This window comes from Lycorma delicatula, chromosome 1 (genome assembly GCF_047948215.1).
Source record: "Lycorma delicatula isolate Av1 chromosome 1, ASM4794821v1, whole genome shotgun sequence".
NCBI lineage: Eukaryota > Metazoa > Arthropoda > Insecta > Hemiptera > Fulgoridae > Lycorma > Lycorma delicatula.
Window position 1 is genome coordinate 90,678,050 of NC_134455.1, and position 25,039 is coordinate 90,703,088.

General features: G+C 28.5%; 1 protein-coding gene across 2 annotated transcripts in view; it reads right to left on the minus strand.

Moving 5' to 3' along the window:
* Nucleotides 1–216: 216 nt before the first annotated feature.
* Cad99C (cadherin 99C) overlaps nt 217–25,039 on the minus strand; it is a 985,647-nt gene continuing 960,824 nt past the window's right edge. For both annotated transcript variants that reach the window (XM_075357741.1, XM_075357746.1), the window contains 8 exons: nt 24,874–25,017; nt 20,713–20,937; nt 15,978–16,243; nt 11,723–11,953; nt 10,551–10,647; nt 9,716–9,848; nt 5,195–5,318; nt 217–1,628 (listed from right to left, as the gene is read on the minus strand). In XM_075357741.1, coding sequence (XP_075213856.1) covers nt 1,490–1,628; nt 5,195–5,318; nt 9,716–9,848; nt 10,551–10,647; nt 11,723–11,953; nt 15,978–16,243; nt 20,713–20,937; nt 24,874–25,017 — 1,359 coding nt within the window. In that variant the 3' untranslated portion in view covers nt 217–1,489. The remainder of the gene's footprint in view (nt 1,629–5,194; nt 5,319–9,715; nt 9,849–10,550; nt 10,648–11,722; nt 11,954–15,977; nt 16,244–20,712; nt 20,938–24,873; nt 25,018–25,039) is intronic.

Here is a 25,039-nt window from a genome sequence, read left to right on the forward strand (position 1 = left end):
AATAAAATCATATTTACTATCAGTGGGTCTCAATAATACATTTAACCAAAATACTCAGAATTTTTAATATAAAGTATAAAAGGAAAATATTGTAACACTCAAAATAAGTGATCTAATACAGCAAAAGTTATAACTGTAGAATAGTTTAAATTAAATTTATTATTTAATTATTATAAGTCCATTATAATAACAGCTTTTCAATTTAACATTACGTGCATTTTCGATTTTCATCTATTTAAATTTAAAAAAAAATTGATTGTAATGAAAGATGTAAAATTATTTACATTCATTATTATAAAAGATCAATAAACAAACTTCAAAGTTTCCCTGACTTAGAGATATCTTTCAGTTTACCATATAATGATTCTCATGCATGTAGGTAAATCATAACGTATAATTAATTAATTTTATTTATAATACTGAAGGAAAAGAAGAAAAATGTCAGATTTATTGAAGTTACCATTGAAAACAACTCAATAATATGTTTATTCATGCGTTTATATTATAAATATTATTTTCCTGAATAGAATTCCTTTGGTTATAAAAGAAAATATTCGAGAATTGACCTAATGGTAATTAAATATTTATAATCCTTCTTATTCTCCAGTGTCTCTTAAAAAAAAAACTAATTAAAATAGTACCTTTAATAATGTTCTCTCTGTTTCTATCTACACAATTATTCAAACTAAAGTAATTCCTTATAAATGTTGTGATTTTTCTTGGGACTAATTGTTAGATGTTTGTGGTACATACATGTTTAGAATAAGTGTAATTATTCTTATATTGTGGAATGATATTCAAATTGGTTAAATTTGAAATTTGGCAATTGTAATTTACTACATATATGCTTTTGTTATTATGGTAAATTAATAACACTGCTTCAGGAATAATAATCCTGAGGCTTTTCAGAACTAATTACTTCACTGTTTACTGTATATTATGGGTAATTATAAAATACCATGTTTATTCAAAAAGAAAAAAAACAAACAGAAAAACTAGCAACGTTTACTGAGTCAACTCTCATTATGAGAACTTTTATTACCACTTTATTATTATATTTATATATAATCTTCAATAAAACAACAAATATTTTGAAGAAAAAAACTGCTGTTCATATTTTTTCATAATTGCATATATGCTAGCAGTTTTATATTTTGTCTACAAAATTATACAATTATACAAATTGTACAAAATTTTTTTACAATTATACAAATTGTATAAAAACTATTGTCTCATGTACAAGTTATTTGTATACATTCTATCACGAATATTCTTAAAAATCTAAATTATAATAAATCAGTTTTTTCATGTCATATTGTAAATACGATGTAAAATATAAATCATAGAATATCTGAACTCGTTAAAAAATGTTATTAATATCTATATTTTGAACACAAGTAATAAACGATTTTCTAATTATCGAAATTCATGTGATGACGGATGTTATTCTTTTTTATACACTAAACGATGCACTTAATTAGTTAATATACTATAGCTCAGTTGTAGTTTCTATAGGAGATCTATCGATTAAATAATTGAATCCCATATGAGAATAATCCTTTTTTTCTCGAAATGTTACATTTTCGTTTGTAGCACTAGCATTTCTTGAAATTCTCTCATCCTCTGACCTGTAATGTAAAAATAAAAGAAATACAGTTTATAAACAAACAATTTATAATATTAATATTAATTATTATAATATACTAAATTATTAAGTGGTGTTATACTTGGAAGGGAATCCTTCTGAATGGCTAGAGTTTCACCAGCCTCAACTGAAATTGTATATTAATGATTATATAATATTTTGATGATTAGTCATAGGATGTTGAAATTTTAGATTTAGGACTTGTAACATCTAGTTGTGCACCTCCCCCTTTGATTGCAATCGACTAGACCAAAAGTGCCCAAAAACAACCAAAATCCCCAACAAAATTTTGATTATGGATTTTTTCTTAACTCGAGTAATAAGCCCTCATTGAGAGCTTTTCAATGATATATCATAAGTGGTACTTATTTTCATTAATTTTCACTTATTTTCATAATTTGCTGAGTTTTGTTATTTGAATAGTAAAATTATAAAAGATAGAAGTTGCAGTAGAGTTGAAAAGTAAACTGGCAGAAGCAAGGAGAGCTTTCGCAGAAAGTAAAATTTTATCCTTAAATATAAATTTAAGGATTAAAAAGACCTACTATAAAATTAGCAGGCTAATGCTTAGTTCACCTCCATTCAAATTTAAATTCTTTACAGGTAAAAAAATCTGATTTTTTCACTTTCTAGTAATCACTTGTAAAATTATTATTTATCTGTTATTCAGTTTATTTGTATTAAGACTAGTGGTATTTAACTACGTAAAAGAATAAAGAGCTATTATTCAGTATTGATGAAAAAATAATAAGGATATTGCTACCATCAATAAAGATGGACATAAAAGATTTCCTAATTTTCTACCGATTGTAAAATTTAAAATTGTACAGATGTTTCACAATAGTTTTAAGAGGATCTAAAACTTGCTGCACTTTTGAAAACAATGCACCTTTCATAACAAACAAATTGCTATGAAAACATTAGTAAAGACAGCAAGCAGAAAGTTTCCTTTGAGCAGGAAATAACCGGAAAAAGTTTATGAAAGCATCTAAAGGAATTTGAAATTATATGTTATTGGCTATTTTATGAAGATGATTTTGACAAAAGGGTGGCATTTTGTGAAAAATGTATTAATTGTTGTGAAGTAAATCCTCATTTCCGTATATCAATGAAATGATCTGATGAAGCGTTCTTCAATCTGGATGGCCTAGTAAACTCCCACAATTTTTTTATTGACCTGATGAAAATTATTGAATGATATGTTAAAAGAACTTACTATACTTGGAGTTTAAGCTTAGAGGGATCATAAAACAAAGAAGAATTCCTTTGATGGAAGTGTAACAGAATTGATATATCCTGAAGTATTACAGAATGTTCTAATTCCTGTGATAAACAATACTGTGTTTGACACTCGCTATCTCTACATTTGACAGCAATATGATATGCATCTCACTATTGTCTTTATTTCAGACTACCTCAATTAAAATTTGCTGAATGGTTAGAACACCAAGCAACAATTAAAAGTACACCTTGTTTTGAATTTTCATTTGATTTGTACCTTGTTCAGTTTTTCATTTAGGGTAATCATCAAAGGTATGGTATTTTGTTTTTTCATATCCAAATGTTCTATACCAACTTAAGTCACCAGTTGAAATCTTAAATCAGGACAAAACCTTATTGAAAAATGATATAATTAAGTCATTAAATGCTACCATGACTGTAAAATTTGGTTGAAATAATTAATTAATTCCTTTTATCTTTGCACTTGTTACACTAATTCCTTAATGCCTTTGTATTTTTGCATTTTTCCAATATTGATAAATGTTCTTATTTTTCAAAATCTAATCAATTAATAATAACACTGGGCTCATAATTTCGAAAATCATCCATTTTGATTTATGATTAGTTAAATTTTTTATCTTTTTTTACATTAATATTTTTATTTATTTTAAATATTTTAACATATTGCTTTTATTATAATAAATTAATTTTAATAACCTATTTCTATAAAAGGTTCTTATTTTCCATTTTTCAATTAACTGGTATAAAAATGTATTTAAGGTAATTATTATAATATGCTATAATTAATTTCTTGTATTACAATCTTTAATTTTAAATAAAGAATTTATAAGTTTTAGATAACTTTTTTGGAGACCTTTATAGTAATTAAAAAAATTGAATTTATTTGTATTATTTTATAGTTTTTTTTTTGTTTTTTTTTTTAATAATTATATGTATGTTTATAATTTATTTTATATTTAATAAAATTTAAGTGTTCATTTTTAAAAAAAATAAATTTTACGTTTGATTTATTAGTTATTTTTATCTTTAAGTTTTTTATATGTTTAATTTTATTATAAAACAATTAATTTTACATAGCTATTTTTGTTAACATGACATATATTTTTAGTAGTAGAAAGTAAAAATTAAATAGCTTAATTTTTCTGCAGTTCTATCCTAATTTTTAAATAATTATAATTTGTTTTTTAAATAAATTTTCAATAGTTAATTAGTTTTTAAAATTTTATTTTTAAACTTATTTTAGCATTGTTACTGATTTTAAAAGTGTATGTATTTAAAACAGAAAGACTTGTATTGATTAATCAAATTTTTTTTTTGACAATTAAATATCTACAATCTGTTTGCTCAGAACAATGAATAGGATATCTTGAATGCCCATAATAGACTTAAAGAAGAAAAAGCTTAATTGAAATTAACTCCTCCACATTCTGTTTATTCTACCTGGAAACCTATATCAGCTACTGGTTGATGATGGATGTGATAATGAATTTAAATGAATTTTTTTTGTGTGAAAAAATGCTATGCCTGATTCGAACCCAACCTCCAGATGAAAGGCAGAGGCGCTACCACTCTTGCCTTGGAGATCAGTATACCAAAATATGAGAGAATGTTTTTCTGTATCATGGTACTGACTTATCTATTTTTGACATTTTCTGTTTTTATCAAACAAGCTAAATTATATCATCTGATAATTCTTTCAGGAGGGCCTATAATAAAATGCAAATAGAATATATAAAACTTTAAGAAAACATTGACAGATAGGTATGTATTGCAGAGATGCATTAACAATTTATCCTTGTTACTGGTGTGGTTCTAGAACTACACAACAATTTTTTTTTCATGAAAATATAAAATAATATATTAACATAATCAATGTTAATGTGAAGACTTGGAGGGGAAAACAAAAAGAATGCTGGTATTAGGGTTTCACAAAAACCCTTTTTAGCATATTTCATAAAAAGGTGTAGTATTATTAACATGATTCTGGAATCAAACACTTAATTTCATTGCATGGTATTGGAGTCACATCTACAATCAATGTGGTAACTGTATATGTTAACTGTTTTCTTATTAGTATTTGTGGAAACTGTGTTTTAGCCTACCTGGTATATAAAATGTAGTACTTAATAGCTGCAAAACATGGACAAAAGAAAAACCAGAGGAGAGCCCTTGAAATGTAGTGTTACAGAGGACATTAAATATTGATAAGGTGGTTTGATACAGTACAAAAGGAAATGCTTTTAAGATGAGAAAAGGAAAGAAATTTATTTGAAAACTAATATCAGTTATTCAAAGAACAATACATACCTATCATACACTGGGTTTATATTACCCATAGATTCATGGGCATGAATATTATTATTGTTATGACCAGCAATGCTAGAAGCCCGAGCTGTTGTAGCTGCATCTGAACTTACTGGGCTTTGCTGACCTGTAAAAATGACATAGAATAAAATTAATATAATTATTTTATAATTCCACAAAACAATACCTCACTACAAACATAAAGTGTAATACAATTAACTCATCCTTAAATATTAATAAATTCAATACTCTAATTGGTGCTTGTTTGTAATGATAAATTTATCCCATAAATAAATACTTTTCAGTATTTATTAAAATAAAATCTTCATAAAAATAAAGTAAAATCATTCTTCAATAAAATAAAATCCTTCAAGACCTTGGAGCTTTATATTATGGCAATGGTACACATTAATGAGTTTATTGTACAAATGGTATACATTGTCAAAAATTGAAGTAGACAAAAATAATTTTAATTAGATTACATAGATTACTAGATTCATTTACAAAGTCAATTTTTTCACTTGTAGAATTAAATTTCTTGCATGATTTACAAAAAAATATTCTGAAAATTTATACTTAAATCAGATCTATTCTATTGTTCAAATACTAAGACATGTTTAATATCTAAATAAATTCAAAAAATTATGAAAAGAGAAACCAATAAAAATTATTACTCATTAGTTATTGAACATTATTAATAATTCAATTTTATTTTAATAAAAATGGATTATTAATAATGCAATTAGTAATAGTGTTGTTTAATTTCAGTACTCAAAAGAAAATAGTTTATTAAATATGGCTTTGGCCACTGGAATTTTTACCTTACTTTAATTCCCTTCAATTTCCTATCGGATTCTATTCCCTGAGAAATACTACAGGTGAAACAATCATCCATTTATAACCCGATTGCTCCAAACATCTAGAAATTTTGGGGATTAGATACATGAAAATTGAAATATGATATGAGAACTGAGGGGGTTAATGGTGAAAATCACATTTATAAAAATTGTTCCAGAAGATCACCAAATTTAAGGAATATTAGATACAGTTACACTACATGCTAATGGAAACAGCTGGTGACTGATGACACAGTTATAATATTTAAAAAAAAATTATATAACATTATACCGTAACGAAAAAACTACATAGTAGCCTAAAACTCAGTTCCCTGTTGTTTACGCCGTTTAGCGTAAAGTTTCCGTTATTTTCAATGAATTCCAAGCTAGGGTGGGTCCCGTTGTTTTGTTACAGAAATGTTAAATTTCACTTTATTTCGTATTTTGGGCTAGTCATTTGTACCTGTTTTATTATTTGTTCTCGTGCTCGACACTCCCTCCGTCATCCTTAGTGACTGCGTCCATTCTTCTATCGAATTATTTTTGACTACCCTTTTCATACACCCGTTATTCTTTCGTTCCCAAACTACTACATGCACACATCTCTTGTCTTTTACACACACTCTCTCCTGTCCAATACCTGGATCTGGTTTCCCCCTTTTTTCTTTCGCCATCTTTTCAGCAGAGTAGATCCAACATCTCACCAGTGCAGTCGCCTATGGCCATACTCTCCTGCAAACTTTGTGGTAATATTCTCATTCAAGCAGAATCTCAAAACTCGTCACTACACATCTGAGATTCTATCACTAAACCACATCACACCTCTGTATTCCTGATATACCAGTGCGGACTACGCCCAGGATTACATATGTATTCATATGTACTTGCTTTTACGAGTTCATCTCTTGCTAATATTTGTGTGTGATACAGGCAAGTGCAAATTATTCATATTAAACGTTTATGTTATCCTTGTTCATGTGTAGCCCATTTTATGGGTTATTAAATGTAAACTATCGTTCTTATCAAATCTACTTTTAATTTAAACACTACTTCAGAATTATAAAACTTATGTGCGATATAGTTCATATATTATTATTGATAACTATTATTATATTTCGTGTTGTTCATCAAAAGTTCGTGTTCAAACGTCAGTTACTCAGAGCAAATTACCTTTACTTGAAATGTTTATTGCAATCAACTCTATCATTTAATCTAATTTAACTTGTTAATCGCCGAGATTAATTCTTATCTATTCATGCACTGAATTCATATTCTCTTAAATTAATCTAAAGAAAATTGCTCCTGATATGAAGTTATGTTTTTATACTTCTTTGTAACTTAATATTTTCAAGAAAGCTTACTATTAGAATAAATTCTATTTGTATTATTACTTATTTTAATGTGATTATATTGTGATGTAACGCCTTCTATACTGAAGTTATTGTAATTAATGTTTCCTAACCTAATGAAATCTGTTCATTGCTAATCTTCATAGTACAGTATATGTTAGTAGTGCAACTGTTTTCCAGTTCCACTTTCTATTGATGTTATGTCTTAAGTATCTAATTTGAATTTAAGGTGTTTTATGTTCTCTTATTTTCAGGCTCTGTTACATTGTGTATTTTTAAAAATGTTTATTCATGTATTTTTGTATTTAACATCATTATTCATTTGTTGATTCAGCTGCTATGCTAAGTATTATTAAGTTATGTTAATTTCATAATTTCCTGTTATGTTTTAAGATTATGATTATAACATAAGTTCATTTGTTACACTTTCAATAAAGTCCAATTTCTTTTGGCAAATACTAGCTGTGTGTTTTTTGTTAACTTTACCCAACACCTGTGTTCAAATTTAAATTGTATAACAGATGAGGAATTTTAATTTTGCAGTTGATAGTAATTGCTTATATATTTACTATTCAACTGCTGTTGAGCTTACTTTTGTACCTACATTAAGAATGTTATTTAAGTACGCAAAAGGAGAGAGAACTTTGCTTTAGTATTGGCGAAAAAATAATTAGAATTCTGTTGTCATAAATGGGTAATTTCATACAAAATTTCCAAATTCTCCATTACTAATCATAAAACAAAAACACTTTTGTTGGAGCAAAAATGATCAGGTTGGGCTGGAACTAGTTGCAGTTTAAAAAACTCTTGTGCAATTCTGCACAAGAAGACCAACTTTTTGTTTCTACATCAAAATATTCATTAGATTTACACTTGCATTACATCAGATACACTACTACAGCTTATCTAAATTTCATTGAATTGATCTAGTAGTTTTTGAGATTTTCAAGCCACAAAATTTTATCCATGTAAGGAAATGTTTTAACTGAATGGTATTTTCGTACTCCTCATACCTCAAAAAGTAAAGAAAATTCATTTTCACCCTGCAATCCCACCGTGTAACTGAAAGTAATATTGTACTTTTCTTTGAAAAGTTGGTAAAAAACAAACAACTTAAGAGATATCAATAGAGCCCTTAAATGTCAATAAGAAAAGCTTCAATTAGACTGGAAATAACCAGGACAAATTTATGGAAGATTTTAAAGGAATTGAAGTTTAACAGCTATTGGCCGAGATTACTTCACGCTCATAATGATGATTTTGACAGAACAGCAGAATTTTTAAAGAATTTACTGTTACGAAGTAATTCTCATTTCTATAACTTAGAGATATGTTGATTTGAAGCTTCAACCTTTATAATTGTGTTTATTGGTCTAATGAAAATTCTCGTGTAATTGTTTAGAAGAAACTTAACATATCTAAAGTTCTTGTTTATAAATACAAAATTCATTTGGCATGGGATCATAAAAAAGGAGTATTAGGACTATATTTCTTTAATAGAAGAATATAATATTTTTAGAAGAATATTTCTTTAATAGAAGAGATTCTTTAATAGAATCTCAAGATATTATTTCTGAACTCTTCAACAACTCTGTGTTCAACATAAGCAGTAAGAAGATAATACCTCATCATTATTACCTTCCTCATTATTGTCTTCTTATTAGAGATGACTTCAATCAAACTTTTGCTGATTGGGTAGGACAATGAGGTACAATTAAATGGTTACAACATTAATGTGATTATTTACTCACAGGAATTGACATAGTGTTTTTTCAAATCCAAATGACCTGAATTGTCTCAAGCTGTCAATTGAAAATTTAATTGATTTTAAAGCATGTCAACTTTATGGGATAAATTGTGCATATATTGTTAAACACTCATAGAATACCCCTGGGTAGAAGGACAACATTTTGAATATTTCTTCAAGTGGTATTAAACTTGTGACAATAAAAAGTTTTATTTAATTTTTCTATTATCTCTTTTCTAACTAATAATTAGAGAAAATGATTTTTTGTAACTTTTTGTAATTAACATTCAAGTCCTTTTAAAGGAATTGGTATTTTATTTTATTCTTGAAGTTGAATATCTGTTTATTAATGGGTTGCTTAAAACATAAGTGGTAGCCTGGCAAATAGTTAATTGAATTTAATTTTTCTATGTAATGAAAGTATTATGTTTTTCATAAAGTTGTCCTCATTCAGTATTTATTTTAAATTTATTTCATCAATTTCTTTACTTTTTATGACACTTTATAAACATAATATTATAAAATTCTGTCTTCCTGATTTTCCCCATTATATAATAATATAGTTTTAAATAAATTAGTTTATAAATTATACCTATACTATCTCCATTTTCTTTAGTAATATAGCTGACATTATCAAGGCTAAATGCATGATTTTTTCTACTGAAGTCTAGCTGCAAATCATTATAGCTATCATTGTCATCAACAGGAACACTCATTTGCAGTACCTGTAATGAAATAATACCTGTTAAGTTTTTATTTATAGAATTTACTGGATTATAATGTGATAATTATTAAAGTATTCTGATATACTCATATCAGACTTAATAAATAAATAAAATGGAATAGTATGAAAAGTTAACAGAGCTAAAAATAATATATTTATTTATCTCTAGAACTTCATTATATAGTAAGAAAATTAGATTTAAGATCTTTTACATTAATATGTAGCAGTTTTTTCTCTTCTAAAAGCTCAACTATCAATTTTAATCTTAGAATTACTTAAAAAATTCTACAGTATAATCACTAGTTGAGTTACTATTTTGTTTAATTTTATTTCATTTACATCATTTCATTTTAACAGTAGTTTTTTAATTGAATTTATTCAATAATTTTTATTTTAAATATTTATTATTTATATAACAATAACAGTGTTAATTTGCATTACTGTAAAATGACATAACTTACTACATATTCTACTATAAATAAATTCATTGAGGTAGTGTAATCAACAATAGAGTGGCATTATTTAATTTAAAAAAAAATAGAATTCTTGTATTGTTATTGCCACGTAAATTTATTTATGAAGGAATCGGTACTTTCTTGACATATGCTCTTCCATGAATTACAGGTTCCTTTGTAAAATAAAAATGTGCTATTAATACCTTCATAGGTAAGATAACATGGCGAAAAAATGAGAATTTTTTTACCTGAGTTTCATATTCCTTAAGATTTGGTTCAACAAACACTGGATCATATCTTGGCATAACATACATGCGTTGCATCCTGTCTTTATAAGCTTTGTATCTGAAATAAATTTAAACTCTATTAAACTACAATATAAATAAAAATTGGTTATGAATTTGACTAATTTCTATTTTTTTGGATACAATAATATTTTTTTTATTTTCGAAATTATTTCAAATAGAAGTTTATGACGTAAAAGACACTAACTATATCTTAAGTGATCTTAATGTCTTATTTGAGTAAAACTATCTATTTTTTAGTACTTCCTACTTCAAGAGTTCAGCAAAAATAATTTCTATGTAGTAAAAACACTGGCGTAGGACTTGCTGTCTTCAATAATATCATTATTAAATTTAGTGAATTTGCACTGTAATGTATATGTTATCCAGCGGTGCGTTGAAATATTTGAATTTAATTTTCCTTTGGTACATCTGAGTTAAGTTAAAATTTTCATTTTTTCAATGAAAAGTCTTTTAGCTTAAAGATTTTAAGCCTTTCTATTTGCAATATTCTTTTAATAGCAATTATAAAAAAAGGCTCCAGTTTAAAAGTCTATTTTTTACTACTTAATTATTACACAATATTTCAAAGAATGTCTTCTTTAAAATAAAGAGATTCTAAATAATAAAAATAAATGTCAGTTAAAGCCATAACAATTAGTAAAATGGTTCTCATGGATCACTGAAGTTAGATAATAGAGATTCAAGAGGGACATTTAAAAAACTCAGGGGATATTAAAAAAGAGAAATAAACAGGGAGAAAGATATTTGGAATACTGATGAAAACAGAAATGTGTAAAACCACTGCTTTGTTGAAACTTAATCATTTACAATTACAAGGAGATCATGATACACTCAAGAGTTGGCACTATTATGTTTTTATTTTTGGAAGTTCCTACATTAGATGATTATTACTAAGTGACCCACGAACTGAATGTTTTATTTACTACAATGGCTACTGATTTTAAGTGATGAGAAATAGATTATTAAATTAATAAAAAATCTTAATTGAACTGTTATTTCAGTTATTTTGTTAATATTATTTAAATATCAGATCTATTAATAAATTATTTAGTACATAACTTAAATCGTAGTAATTTTTTTTTTAAATGTTGTTTATGAAATAAAAAACATACCTTGACCATGATATACAAATGTATATAATACCAGCAATACCGAGGACTAGAATGAGTGCAGCAATGACTATCAGTGCATATGGAAATATTTCAAGTTGCACTGCAACAACTGCTGTTCTTACTGGTGTTACAGCTGTTATTGGACCGTGGATAGAAGTTAATACTGAGGCTTGTAGACTAGTTGCAACATCATTTGTGATGTTCATTTGTGCTTCTGTACTTAAAACTGACCTAAAATCAATGTTACAGGAAGCTGTTAACAAATATAAAATTAAGATAAAACAAATTAATAAATAAAAAATTAATTAATTACTTTCTTCTTCTGGGTGCTGAGACAGGTAGACAGTCTCAGCACCCAGGTTAGGAGCAAAAACAGGGTTATAGTTTGCAGGAGATGAAGTCTAATGTGTTGAAAGAATAAAGAGTATACTCAGAAATAAGTTTTCTTTTGTAATAAATACAATAAATAAGTTTTTTAATACATTCATTTCCTGTTTATTACACATTGTAGCACTTCAGGAGAGGATTTCTACAGCAGACATTAAGTACATAGCATAAAAATAATAGTCTATTACTTTGATAAATATGAGTAATCATAAAGGTAATCTTATTTACTTAAATAGTAGTCATCAATTTTTATTTTTATTTAAATTTATTTATGTATTTTTTGTAGATGATTAAACTACCACATAATCTTTAAGCGTGCTTATGATATATAGAATGGAGATTTCATAGCATATAAAAAATATCATGCCTGGCCAGTATTAAAAGATGGTACCTTCCAGTCGAAAGGCTACACTCTCTCTCATATTAATTGCATTAAACTTGTATTTATATTAGAAATTATATAACATAAAAAGTCCAGTATAATTAAAAAATGTAGCTGATCACTTCAATTCTTAACTAATAATAAACATTTAAAAAAAGTAAAACTCTGAAATTATAAAAAAATAACACCAATGACAAAATAATACATTTCCACTTATTTTCTAAACTTTGATTTTTTGAAAGTTTCAGAAACAACTTCCAAATTAACCCTTAGTCCGATTTTGATTTCAAAAACTTAAAATTAAAAGAATAGTAGTAAAATAGAAAAAACAATTTTTTAATTTCTAGTGTTACTGTTAAAAGTTAGTTTTAATTTTTTTAAATATTTTAATTTCATTTTATTTAAAAATTAGATTGTAAAATAAATGTGTAAATCTTGTAAATCAATTATTTAATATCCACTGGTAAGGATACTGAAAATGGTTATGAGAAATCTCATGGTTATGAAAATGATTAGAGTACAACAGCTCAGCCTTTTTAAATGAGATGGACAGAACTACACCTACTGCTTCTTAAACATAATGTAGCAGATTATATAAAAATCAGCTAGCCTTTGCTTGATGTAATTTCAGCAACAGACTTAAAAAAAGAGGTTTTCAGTTAGCAACATACTGCATTGCAAGAAGTATTGAGTTGTGAAGATTTTACATTTAATAAATTATATGTTCATTGCATTGTTTAAAAGAGTATTTCAGGAACCAATCGACAAGTTTTCATGAATCTAACAGAACAATTCAAAATATTCTGGGAAAGTTTAGTAAATATAAATTGACTGTTCTATTCAGTGCTATCAAGAAAAATCTGAAATTCTTCACAAAATTTGATCTTTCATGTTTGTTTTTCACCATTAATTTAGAAACCACTAGACTGTCATGAATTTTTACTGTTTCATATACGCTATCTGAGGAATACAATGATCAACAATGATTTTGCTAAACGAGTGAATAACTGATTTTTATAGCATTTTGCATGCTGATCTCAAATATGAAATCAAAATTCTTCTATCAAGCTTAGTTTTTTGTAACTACCATTCTTATTTTCAGGTAGTATCATGCACAAATTCCATAAGCATAGCATTTTGTGAACATATTTTATTTATCAACTAAATAGTTTTTGTTTATTTATTACAGTCCGTTAATTGTTGTCACATTGATTTGTTAGACATAGACATCATATTTATTATTTACACACTAATTAAAATGAACAAGAATGTGACTCATTCTTCCTATTTTCATCTTACTATAAACATATCATCCACTCATTTAGCTATATCTGTTGTTATTATATTTACATATAAACTGTCGTGCAGACTAGAGAAATATTTCTAATTCTCATCCAAGTGTGAGTTCTTGTATGTGTAACATTCAGTTTTGTAGATGGCTTTCATATTTGCAGGTGTATGTTGTTCAGTATCCAAACAATTTCTGGTACATCTTTAGAGAGGTAATGTTGAAGTCACAGAAAAGAAATATAAGTCTACAGATAAAAAAGTCATATGAATTGTAATTAGGATGTAAATTAGGTGATCAGGATAGATATTGGGCTTCTCATATTTGCTGTGCTTCTTGTGTAACATTGATGACTGTTTGACTAAATGGATTGTCACATGCCATTTCAATTCCAATGATTTGTAGAGAATTGAAGGATCACACCACAGATTGTTATTTTTTGTAATAAAGATAACGGGGCAACAGCTAAAACTAGACGTACTCTTAAATACGTGATATTCCCTCTGCCATGTGGCCAGTTCCACATAGCCAAGAGCTTCCAATTCCAGTACCACCAGAAATAGGTGAAGATGAAATTGTCAAATCTTGTGCTGACTTATCAGGTGATGAAGAAAGAGACCCAGACTTTTTAGAAATCAGATATACTGAACCCCATTTAATTAATCAGTCAGAATTAAATGATCCGGTTTGTGATCTAAATTTATCAAAGAATCAAGCAGAAATACTGGCATCAAGACAACCAAACACTAAAATAAGTGCTTTCCGTGACAGACAGTCAGAAATTGTTCTCTCAGATAGAAAATTTAGTATACTGTAATGATGTGGACTCTTTACTGGAAGCTTTGGGAAATATAACCATTCTGACAAATGGTGACTTTTTACTGACTTGTCAAAGCTAAGTTTGAAAGCTGTTCTACTTCACATTGGAAATAAATACCTACAGCATAAATACCATTATACATAAATACCTATAAATAAATACCATTAGCATATGCTGTTCACACGAAGGAGTCTTATAAAAATATTAAACTTGTATTGAGCAGGATTCAGTGTGAGAAATATTTATGAAAATCTGAAAGTAATAGCGGTTTTACATGGACTGCAACTTGGATACATTAAGTTCTGTTGGTTTTTGTGTGAGTGAGACAGCAGTGATAGGAAAATCCATTACATAAAAGAGTAGTGGCCAAAGAAAGAGGAACTGACTGTAGGATAGAAGAATGTTGTTAGTCAGACATTAGTAAAACCAGAAAAAGTTTATTTTCCACAGATTAAGCTAAGTTTATTCAAAAGTTTTGTTCAAGCAATGGATCATAATGATGTAGGTTTTCAATTTAAAAAAAAACAAATTCCCTAATGTAAGCGATGCTGGAATAAAGCAAGATATATTTGTTGGACCACAAGTAAGATAATTAATGAGTGATCCGGTGTTTGAAGAATGTTTGAATGACTTGGAGGTTGCTGCATGGAAATCATTTCAAAATGTGGTAAACAACATCTTTGGAAACCATATGGCCAGTAACTATAGAGAACTTGTGAGTGAAATGCTTCAAAACTGCAAAGAACTTGGGTGTAATATGTCACTCAAAATGCACTTCTTACGTTCACATTTGGATTCTTTCCCTAACAATCTTGGCACTATCAGTGATGAACATGGAGAATTCTTTCACCAGGAGATATCTACCATGGAAACATGATACCAGGGAAAATGGGACCCAAAAATGTTAGCTGACTACTGTTGGAATTTAATATAATGATGGATTAACATAATTAAGAGTAAAAGGGATCTACCTACAGCAAATTAGAGAAGAACATCCAAAAGAAATAAATTTTAGTTGAATACAATATGCATGTCATGTATTGTCATATTACATTCAACAAACATTTTATGTTTCAAAAGAAATTTCAATTACAAGAAAACTGAGCCCAATAGAAAAGATTTATTAAAATATGTGAAACAGCATAAAAAATAAGAATCAACTATTAACTCTTATTTAACAAACAAAAAATTAAACTTTGTTGATCAGTGTTATTTTTTATATCATATATCTGAATCATAATTTTACTTTCCCAGGCTAGATTTTATGTTGATTCAAGCTACTTAAAAATTTACCCCCTCACGGAAAAAAAACAAGAAATATTATTATTATTATTATAATAAGGGTATTAATATTATCATTATAGTTACTATAACTAACCTTTTAATACGTGTACTATTACGATCCAGTATCCTTTCTGTTTCTGGATCAATAGCATAGAACCATATATCTGTGCCACTTGGGTCACTTTCAATTGTTATATTATCTTTAGTAAACTGCCGTGGTGATAATCGCTCAACACCAATCATTAAACCAATCTTCTCTTCCATAACACCTATTATAGTATCCTCTTGCTTTTGTACTTCATCAGCTGTTTTATCAAAGATTACCATCACAAGACGACTGTGATCTTCAATAAGGTTTACCTATATAAAATTAAGCAGACAAAAATAAAGTATCCTTTTAAATTAATGTAATGTATATATATAAATGTATTGATTAATATTCTGATAAACTGGTACATAGAACTGATAAATAGTTCAGTAAAATTAAAATTATTTTCCACAATCATATTTCTTTATTGCCACCCATCACTTTTCCTTACAAGAAAATAAAAAAAAAATACTTAACTACATAAATAACTTGTCTTTATGTAAGAGAAATCATATTTCAAGTTTTATTTTCACCTCATTTTATCAGGTTTTGTGGTAATGAATATAAATTTCATGGTAGAAAAAGAAACATCAAACAAAACAATTGAATGTAATTGCTAAAAATGAAGAGATTACTTTATTAAGGTAAAAATATTCTTTTAACAATCTTTTCTTTCTTAGAAGAAGAAAGTAGAAAAAATGTTGGTGTTAGTAAAATAATTAAGTAGAGAGTGAGCAACATAAAACCGAACCCATAATGAAACCATTACCCAACACTACGAGAGTTATTTTTTTTTCAAGGTCCGATCGGTCACGAAATTAAAACCACACTGAAAATAAAAAAAAAGTTTATTTGTAACAAGTACTTACATAGTTACGATATTTCTCCACATAGTCGCCACTGTGATTTAGACATTTGTCGTAGCGTGGTACCAACTTTCCAATACCCTCGTCATAGAACCGCCTGTGTTTTCAGCCATGTTTCTACGCTAGTCTGCAGCTCGATGTCTGTGCCAAAATGTTGTCCTTCTAGCCAGCGTTTCATGTGAGCAAAGAGGTGGAAATCGGATGGAGCCAAGTCCGGGCTGTATGGTGGGTGATCAAACACTTCCCAACGAAATCTCTGCAGGAGCTTCTTTGTTACAGCTGCAGTGTGCGGCTGAGCATTGTCATGGAGAAAGACAATGACTGATGACAACATTCCTCTCCGGTTATTCTGAATTGCCCAGAAACGAATCACTCAATGCAGAAATTGCGAACCGACTATTTTCTCAAATTGCCTCATCCACTCGCTCAACAAGATCATCGGTTGACACTCGCTTTCTTCCCTGACCGCCTGAATCATGAACATCTGTACGTCCTGCTTTAAAGTTCCTGCACCATTGTCGCACTTTGTTGTCACTCATTGAAGTTTCACCGTACACATTATTTATTCGTCGAAGAATTTCAGCTGCGTTACACCCCTCAGCCTGAAGAAATCTAATTACCGCACGCACTTCACACTTGACGGGAGATGCAATTGTTGTAGACATGTTTACGTGCTAACTGCGAGTTCAGAACTAAACGAAGTGACGCGGCGTGATTGAAGGCCATTGCCTTCAGTGATAGGGACATTGCGCAACACATATGCGCAAAGGTTCATCCGATTTTTGCGCGGGTTTTTATTTTGCGACCAATAGGACCTTGAAAAAAAATAACCCTCGTATTTATGAAAGACTCTCACACTACTAGCATTGTTACTGCCATTTGGCAGTAACAATGCTAGTAGTCATAGTAATGCTGCGTGTCAGTGGAGAATATGTTTTGTTGCAGTGCAGTTGTTTTTGTGTAAAATGCCTTATTCAATCCAGGAGAGGATAGCTATAGTTGGGGTCTATATTCGTTCTGGATCGTTTGAAGGATCACGTCAAGTATTATAGAAAAATTTCCGAATGGCTGTATTCCAGCGAAGAGTAGCATACACGATTTACTTAAAAAATGGCATACTACAGGTTTGGTTTCAAATGAAAAACGAAACAGGCAATCTTCCGTTATGACTCAACAGGCCATTGCCGATATTGAAAGGATAATTATTGCCAGTCCAAAAAAACCACTACGCTAGTTATCCCAACAATCTGGTGTTAAATATACATCTTGTCGAACATTCATCATGAATTAAAATTGAAACCGTACTGCGTTACAATTGTGCAACAACTGAAGGAGACAGACAAACCGAAACGACTTGATTATTGCACTGGCTTCTCGAAAATATAGTTGGTGGACAGATAGATCTGATGTCGTATTTCATGTCAGACGAGGCATGGTTTCATTAATCCGGCCATGTTAATTCACAGAACCCCAGATATTGAATGGCGAGAAATCCTCACGAGATATTCGAGCGGCTACTTCACAATGATAAAATTGATGTGGCGTTTCCGATAATCGTATAGTTGGACTAATATTTTTTGTCTGGATTGTCAATAAATAAGTTTACATCACAATTTTCTTATTATTCTATATGCAATTAACTGATGATGAAAAAGAATACAGCTTCTTCCTTTGGGGCTATTAAAGGATAGAGTTTATGCATCTAATCCCAACAACATTGATGAACTGAAGGTGAACATTCAACGAGAAATCAACGCAATTGAATACAAATGTTTTGCGTCAGACTAATCTCAACATGATCAGTTGAGCACAAAGTCCATCGATGCCTAGGGTGGTCATTTTGGATATATTTTGGAACAATACGGAAAATCAATGCAACTTTTAAATTACATTTTACATTTTTCATATTTAATTTATTCATATAATTCAAAAAAATTCTTATAACGTAATCTAGCGATTCTGCAGCGGTTACGTTATGGATTTGGTTTTATATTGCTCTGTATTATCAAGTTGCCATACCATTATAGTAAACTTGCCAACTGTAAGGATTAACATGATTTTGAAGAATGAAATCCTTTGATATACAGTTATTTTTAAAGTGCTGTCATTTATGACGTTATTTTATCATCCATATTAAATAGAAAGTAAAATATTAACTTAGTTGACATAAATTTATATAAACAGAAAGTAGAAAAAACAGTCAGATAACATAGTTATTTTTGTTTGTAATAGCGCCAAAGTATTTTTTATTTTTTTAATATAAATATATAATATAATTTGCTATTTTTTTCTTCAAGAATCACCTATTGATGTGCCAAATATAACAGTTAAAATTTAAAAAAAAAAACACAATTAACTTTTCTCCTATTAAAGGTGTGAGCTTCAGAGTTGTGTCCCTTAAAATTTTCAAATTAATATATATGAGGTCTGCTAAAAAAAAACCGAACTTTTCTAATTACGCGCCAACTGAGGTATTTAGTGATATGCGGTTGGCATTATTGTGCTCCGGGAGCAAACTTTTACCTTGTATCGTTTGGTCCCGAAAAACGCACATTACAAAAATCGCTACTAACACTTAAACATGTTACACTCAAATAAAAATAACACGAAGACTAAACGAGATATGAACAATCCAAGAACATGTGGTTACAGAGGAGGTTATGCGGAATACAATGCTGCCAACCGCACGTCACTAAATATCTCTACTGACGCGTAATTAAAAAAGTTCGGTTATTCTTTGAATAGACCTCGTACATCTATTTTCATATCAAATTTCAAAACTTCATTTTTATGAAGCAAGGGCCGATTTGTTTTTCTACGCCATTGAGAGTATTAACTCACTTTTTTTTCATTTTCCTTAGCTAAGATAGCTATAACAGTTTATAAACATTTCAAACTTCAACTTATCAAAATATTGAAAAAACTTCAGGAAGGTTTTCAAAGTACAATTGACTGTAGGATTAAATAAAATACATATTTACCTATGTTGCCTGGATTTTATTTTGAAAACATTCAAAGAGATCATTATCTGCCAACAGGTTTTGATAATATTTTGAGGAATCTCTAAGTAAAGGAACATGTGATTGAAAAACTGTGTAATTTAAAATAGCTCACTACAGGATTTTTTTATTAAGCTGTATGTAACTTTTAATAATCTCATTCATCGTTTCAGAAAGCCTTTAAATTACTTTATTTAATTTAAACTAGAACACTTGTAGTGAATATAAATTGCCAAGACTGACTGGGATTTGAGTTTAGTACTTCAAATTATTATTATATACTACAAAGTTGGTGTTTAAATTGAGTGTATAAATTAATCCAGTCCAGTAAAGTTTCCTCTTAGGTTCAGCAGGAAAACTCTTACATTTTGTTATTAGTCAATGGATCATCATTTGTACCACGAGCAAGTCTGTTCTTTTGTAAAGAGAGAAGATAAAAATATTAATCATTCATATCTTTGTTATCCAACCTAGTAAGAAACTCCTCTTGTTTAACGAGTTCAGCTTCTATAGATACTATTTATTTGACTTATTTTCCTGAATTGTTAGTCAGTTAAAATTATATCTTGATGTAAATGCTTCACTGCATTCCGTTTTGATTCTGCATTTACATTGGGTTAAGAAAACAAGATACTGTTATCACCTAACACCAAATTTATATTATAAATATGAATATATATATATATATATTATTTGTATTAAAAAGTACAATCTGATATGATCAAAAGCCTAACTGTAGCCACATTGGTTTGCATTATCATAATTCACAAGTACACAAGTACATTATCACAGTTACACAATTCACAAGTATGAAGAAATAATGGAAAAATATATTTTATAATAATTTAAATACTTTTCATTACTTATTATACTTACCACAACTTCAGTTTGTGCTGAATTTGAAGGTTCATTCTGTGGGTTATCTCTAGCTTCAACAGAAAATCTAAAGGGCAAGTCATCAACTTGAACATTATCAAAAGCCCTTTTCGTTTTAATTGCACCAGATGTTGAATCAATAACAAAATGATCTGTAGCTCCAGTATTATCAGGCAGTAGTTTATATTCAATTGTACCTAATTTACCACTGTCTTTGTCTTCAGCCTAAAAATTAACATAAGATAATTAGTTTATTAATCAGTTTTATTTTTTTGAGTTAAATGATTTATACAAAAATGCAAAAGAATAGATAGAGGATTTTTAAATGTATTGTTACTTAAGACTGTTGGACCTAGATGGGTTGATAAACTTATAATGTGATCTAAAGAGATGGTATTCCAAAATGCAAAATTCATTGCTATCTGAGCCAGTACATTGATATCAAAAGACACAACTTCAACCTCCACAACTGTAAAAGGAGATTGGATAGAGAGAAATATAATTTGAAGTGCCGAAGAACTACGAGCTCTTCTTGAAGAAAGAATGATATTTCTCTCTCATTAGATGAATGGCCATGAGAATTTGACTTCTAAGAAAGTGGTGGTGATGATGATGATGATGATGATGAAGAAGCTGTCGACAACCTCTTTCAGGTAACACCAACACACCCACTAGAAGGACAGAAGAGGGTACCCAAAAAAGATGTAGGTTATGTGCATGTAAAAAGTTTTGCAAAGGCATTATGTATCACAGCTCAGTTTGTCCTGGATTACCAGCCTCATGCCTCAGTAAATTTTTTGAAGAACATCACAAAACTATTCTACAAACATTATACCTGCTTTCTGCCTTATTATTTCTTTTCAATATGTGACCATAGAATTTAATTTTTTGTATTTACACTTTTTTATAATGTTATTTTTTTTATACTTTATAATAATATGCATATAAATTTTTATATTGTATTTTTAAACTTTTTTAAATATAATATATATATTTGTGTTTTTTGTATTATGTAAATAATAAGTAATTCTAATAAAACTATTTATGTTATTTACTTTTAAAAAGATAATTGTTGTTTATTGTTTTTCATAAAAAAACAATAAAAATTTTTCATTCAAAATTTACAGTTTTTGTTTTTATAAACAGACAAGTAAGCAGAGTAAATTTTTTTTACAGTATAACTTAAGTACTTATAGAAAAAACTAAATAAATGAAAATATGTACCTAACTGTTTACTGTTAATTATTACTAACTCTTGATTCAAATACAAATATATCACGCTTATTTACATAGCATATGTAATAGAAAATTAATAATAATTTTATCTAAAAAGAAATTGTCAAAAAAAAAAAACGTATACCGAGCACTTTCGGGCCGATGGTATTTGCACATTGAATAACTCGTGGTTGAAATCAATATAAAATCTATATTCTTACAAAAAACATGAAAATATAATCTCCAGTTAGACATAACAACATTGAAAAATAGTTCCAAATTAAAGAGAAAAAAAATTGTTTATTCGCTGTTGCGTTCATGAAACATTGTGAAGAAATGGGTTAACATGGACTATGATAGTTGTCCATCAGTAATCGGGTAAGTTACGAATGCCAGTGATTACAGATGGCCGTCGCAGTCCATTATAATAAAATACAAAAAAAAAAAAAAAAAAAAAAATAGGAAAAGATTAAAACCAACAATAAAAATGGGGTTTTATTTAAATTTAAGTATCCCTTTATTGAAAAAAAAAAAAACAAAAAAAAATTAGTCAACCAGTAAAATTTTTATTTTTTTGGCAGCGTTTAAAGAGTTAAGAAAACTTACACTTTTTATAAATTTATAGAGATTTAATAGCGCTAGTAGTTTTCTAGTATAAAATAATTAAAAATCTGTGTTATTATTCATGTTGGAAATCATATATTAGTTACACACATAGTAAGGTCTTCTGATATGTATTTTTAAAAAATTGTAAAAGACAAATAAATTAAAAGTAATGTAATACAAAACTGTGCTGAGTGATTACAACAAAAAGTAAAATATATGAAAATTACTATATTGTGTTGGCTCAAGTTTCAGACAAAGGAATTAAAGTGAGAAGGGAGTAATAATGTACATAATAATTAAAAAATTATCTATATGTGTTGATAATTTAGAATATACATACATTTTTAGGATAAGAGTGTTAGGCTTATGATACACAATCTATATATATTGATAGGTTTAAAAGTGTTAAGACATCCATGATTGGTTTGTTTAGTATTAAAAGGGACAGTAGAGGATAGTAAGAGGAGACAAACATTAAAATACATTAAGCAGGTAATTAAGGATTAAAGATACAGTGCGAATTTTAAATTAGAAAAATTAATACAGAACAGAAAAAATGAAAAACTTGTTAAACCAGTCAATCATTAAAATAAGTATTTATTCAGCAAAAAATCACATTATAAAGCATTATGTAAGGATTTTAGGTAATTTGGGTTGATAAGTTTTTTATTTCATAAACTAATATAGATATATAAATTTAGTTTAATATGATAAACTTACAATTTAATTGTTCCCATTACTAGGATACTGATTTCCTGTCACTAAGATAATACTGATTACTAGAGTCATTAACACTAATAAAAGTAGAGAATGCTGTGAAACTTTACCTAACAGTATAACCTAATAATAATAATAACATAAGTTACTTATGAGAACTGGTTTATTAACCCTTAATCTCTAACCTATATAATTTCTATACACAGAAATTTATTTCTCCTTTAATTCATCATCAGTATGTGTTATCTTCTATCCTTCTGACATTAGTAATTGTAATGCAGTGAAATTCAGAAATAAATTCTTGTTCAACTCTATAGAATAAAATCAGCAAACCTGTACTAAATAAGATTTATGCACGTTAATGTTTAAAATCTATGTATAAAAATTTCACTAAGGTTATTGTTTCTGTTATATTATTTTTATTATAAATACGAGGGTTATTTTTTTCAAGGACCAATCGGTTACGAAATTAAAACCACAGTGAAAATAAAAAAAATTTAATTTGTAACAAGTACTTACATAGTTACGCTATTTCTCTACATAGTCGCCACTCCGATTTAGACATTTGTCGTGGCGTGGTACCAACTTTCCAATACCCTCGTCATAGAATGGAGCCACCTGTGTTTTCAGCCATGTTTCTACACTGGTCTGTAGCTTGAAGTCTGTGCCAAAATGTTGTCCTCCTAGCCAGCGTTTCATGTGAGCAAAGAGGTGGAAATTGGATGGAGCCAATTCCAGGCTGTATGGTGGGTGATCAAACACTTCCCAACGAAAACGCTGCAGGAGCTTTTTTGTTACAGCTGCATTGTGTGGCCAAGCATTGTCATGGAGAAAGACAATGACTGATGACAACATTCCTCTCCGCTTATTCTGAATTGCCCTTGATAGACGTTGAAGATACCTTTTTACCTCTTTGCTCACATGAAATGCTGGCTAGGAGGGCAACATTTTGGCACAGACATCGAGCTGCAGACCGGCGTAGAAATATGGCTGAAAACACAGGCGGCTCCATTCTATGATGAGGGTATTGGAAAGTTGGTACCATGCTACGACAAATGTCTAAATCGTAGTGGCGACTATGTACAGAAATAGCGTAACTATGTAAGTACTTGCTACAAATAAAAAATTTTTTATTTTCACTGTGGTTTTAATTTCATGACTGATCGGACCTTGAAAAAAAAATAACCCTTGTATATAAGAAATGTTTTACATTTATTTTCTGAATTAACACTGAGCGAATAAAAAAAATATATATATATGAAGAGATTTTTAAAAAGAGATTTAGTAAGGAGGTCTAATATGAAAAGAAAGCCATAATTGATGAAGTAGTGGAATACAGAATAAACCTGGAAAGAATGAAATTTCCATATATTCTAATGTTTGTCTTCTAAAGCAAGACAAACATTAGAATACCTAAAAATAGCAAATAATTAAGAATGTAGGATGTCAAAGGTATATTTAGATTAAAAGATCAGCACAGTAAAGAAATGTAAGGAAAATAAATCAAACCTGTTAAATAATTGATAACAAAAAAGTTTGAAAACCATTCAAAAAATATGAAACAATAAAAATTTAATAAATATTTAGCTTTAAACTCATTTTACTGCAGTATGTGTTAATTACCTTGACAGTAAGCACAGTAGCTCCAATTTCTTTTCGATCTTTTGCAATAGCTCCATAATATTTCTCTTTCTGAAATCTACGACTAGATTCTGGATAAATAAACTTTGGTGCATTATCATTTATATCCTCAACTTGTATTTTAACCTGTAATTTACAAAAAATTCAA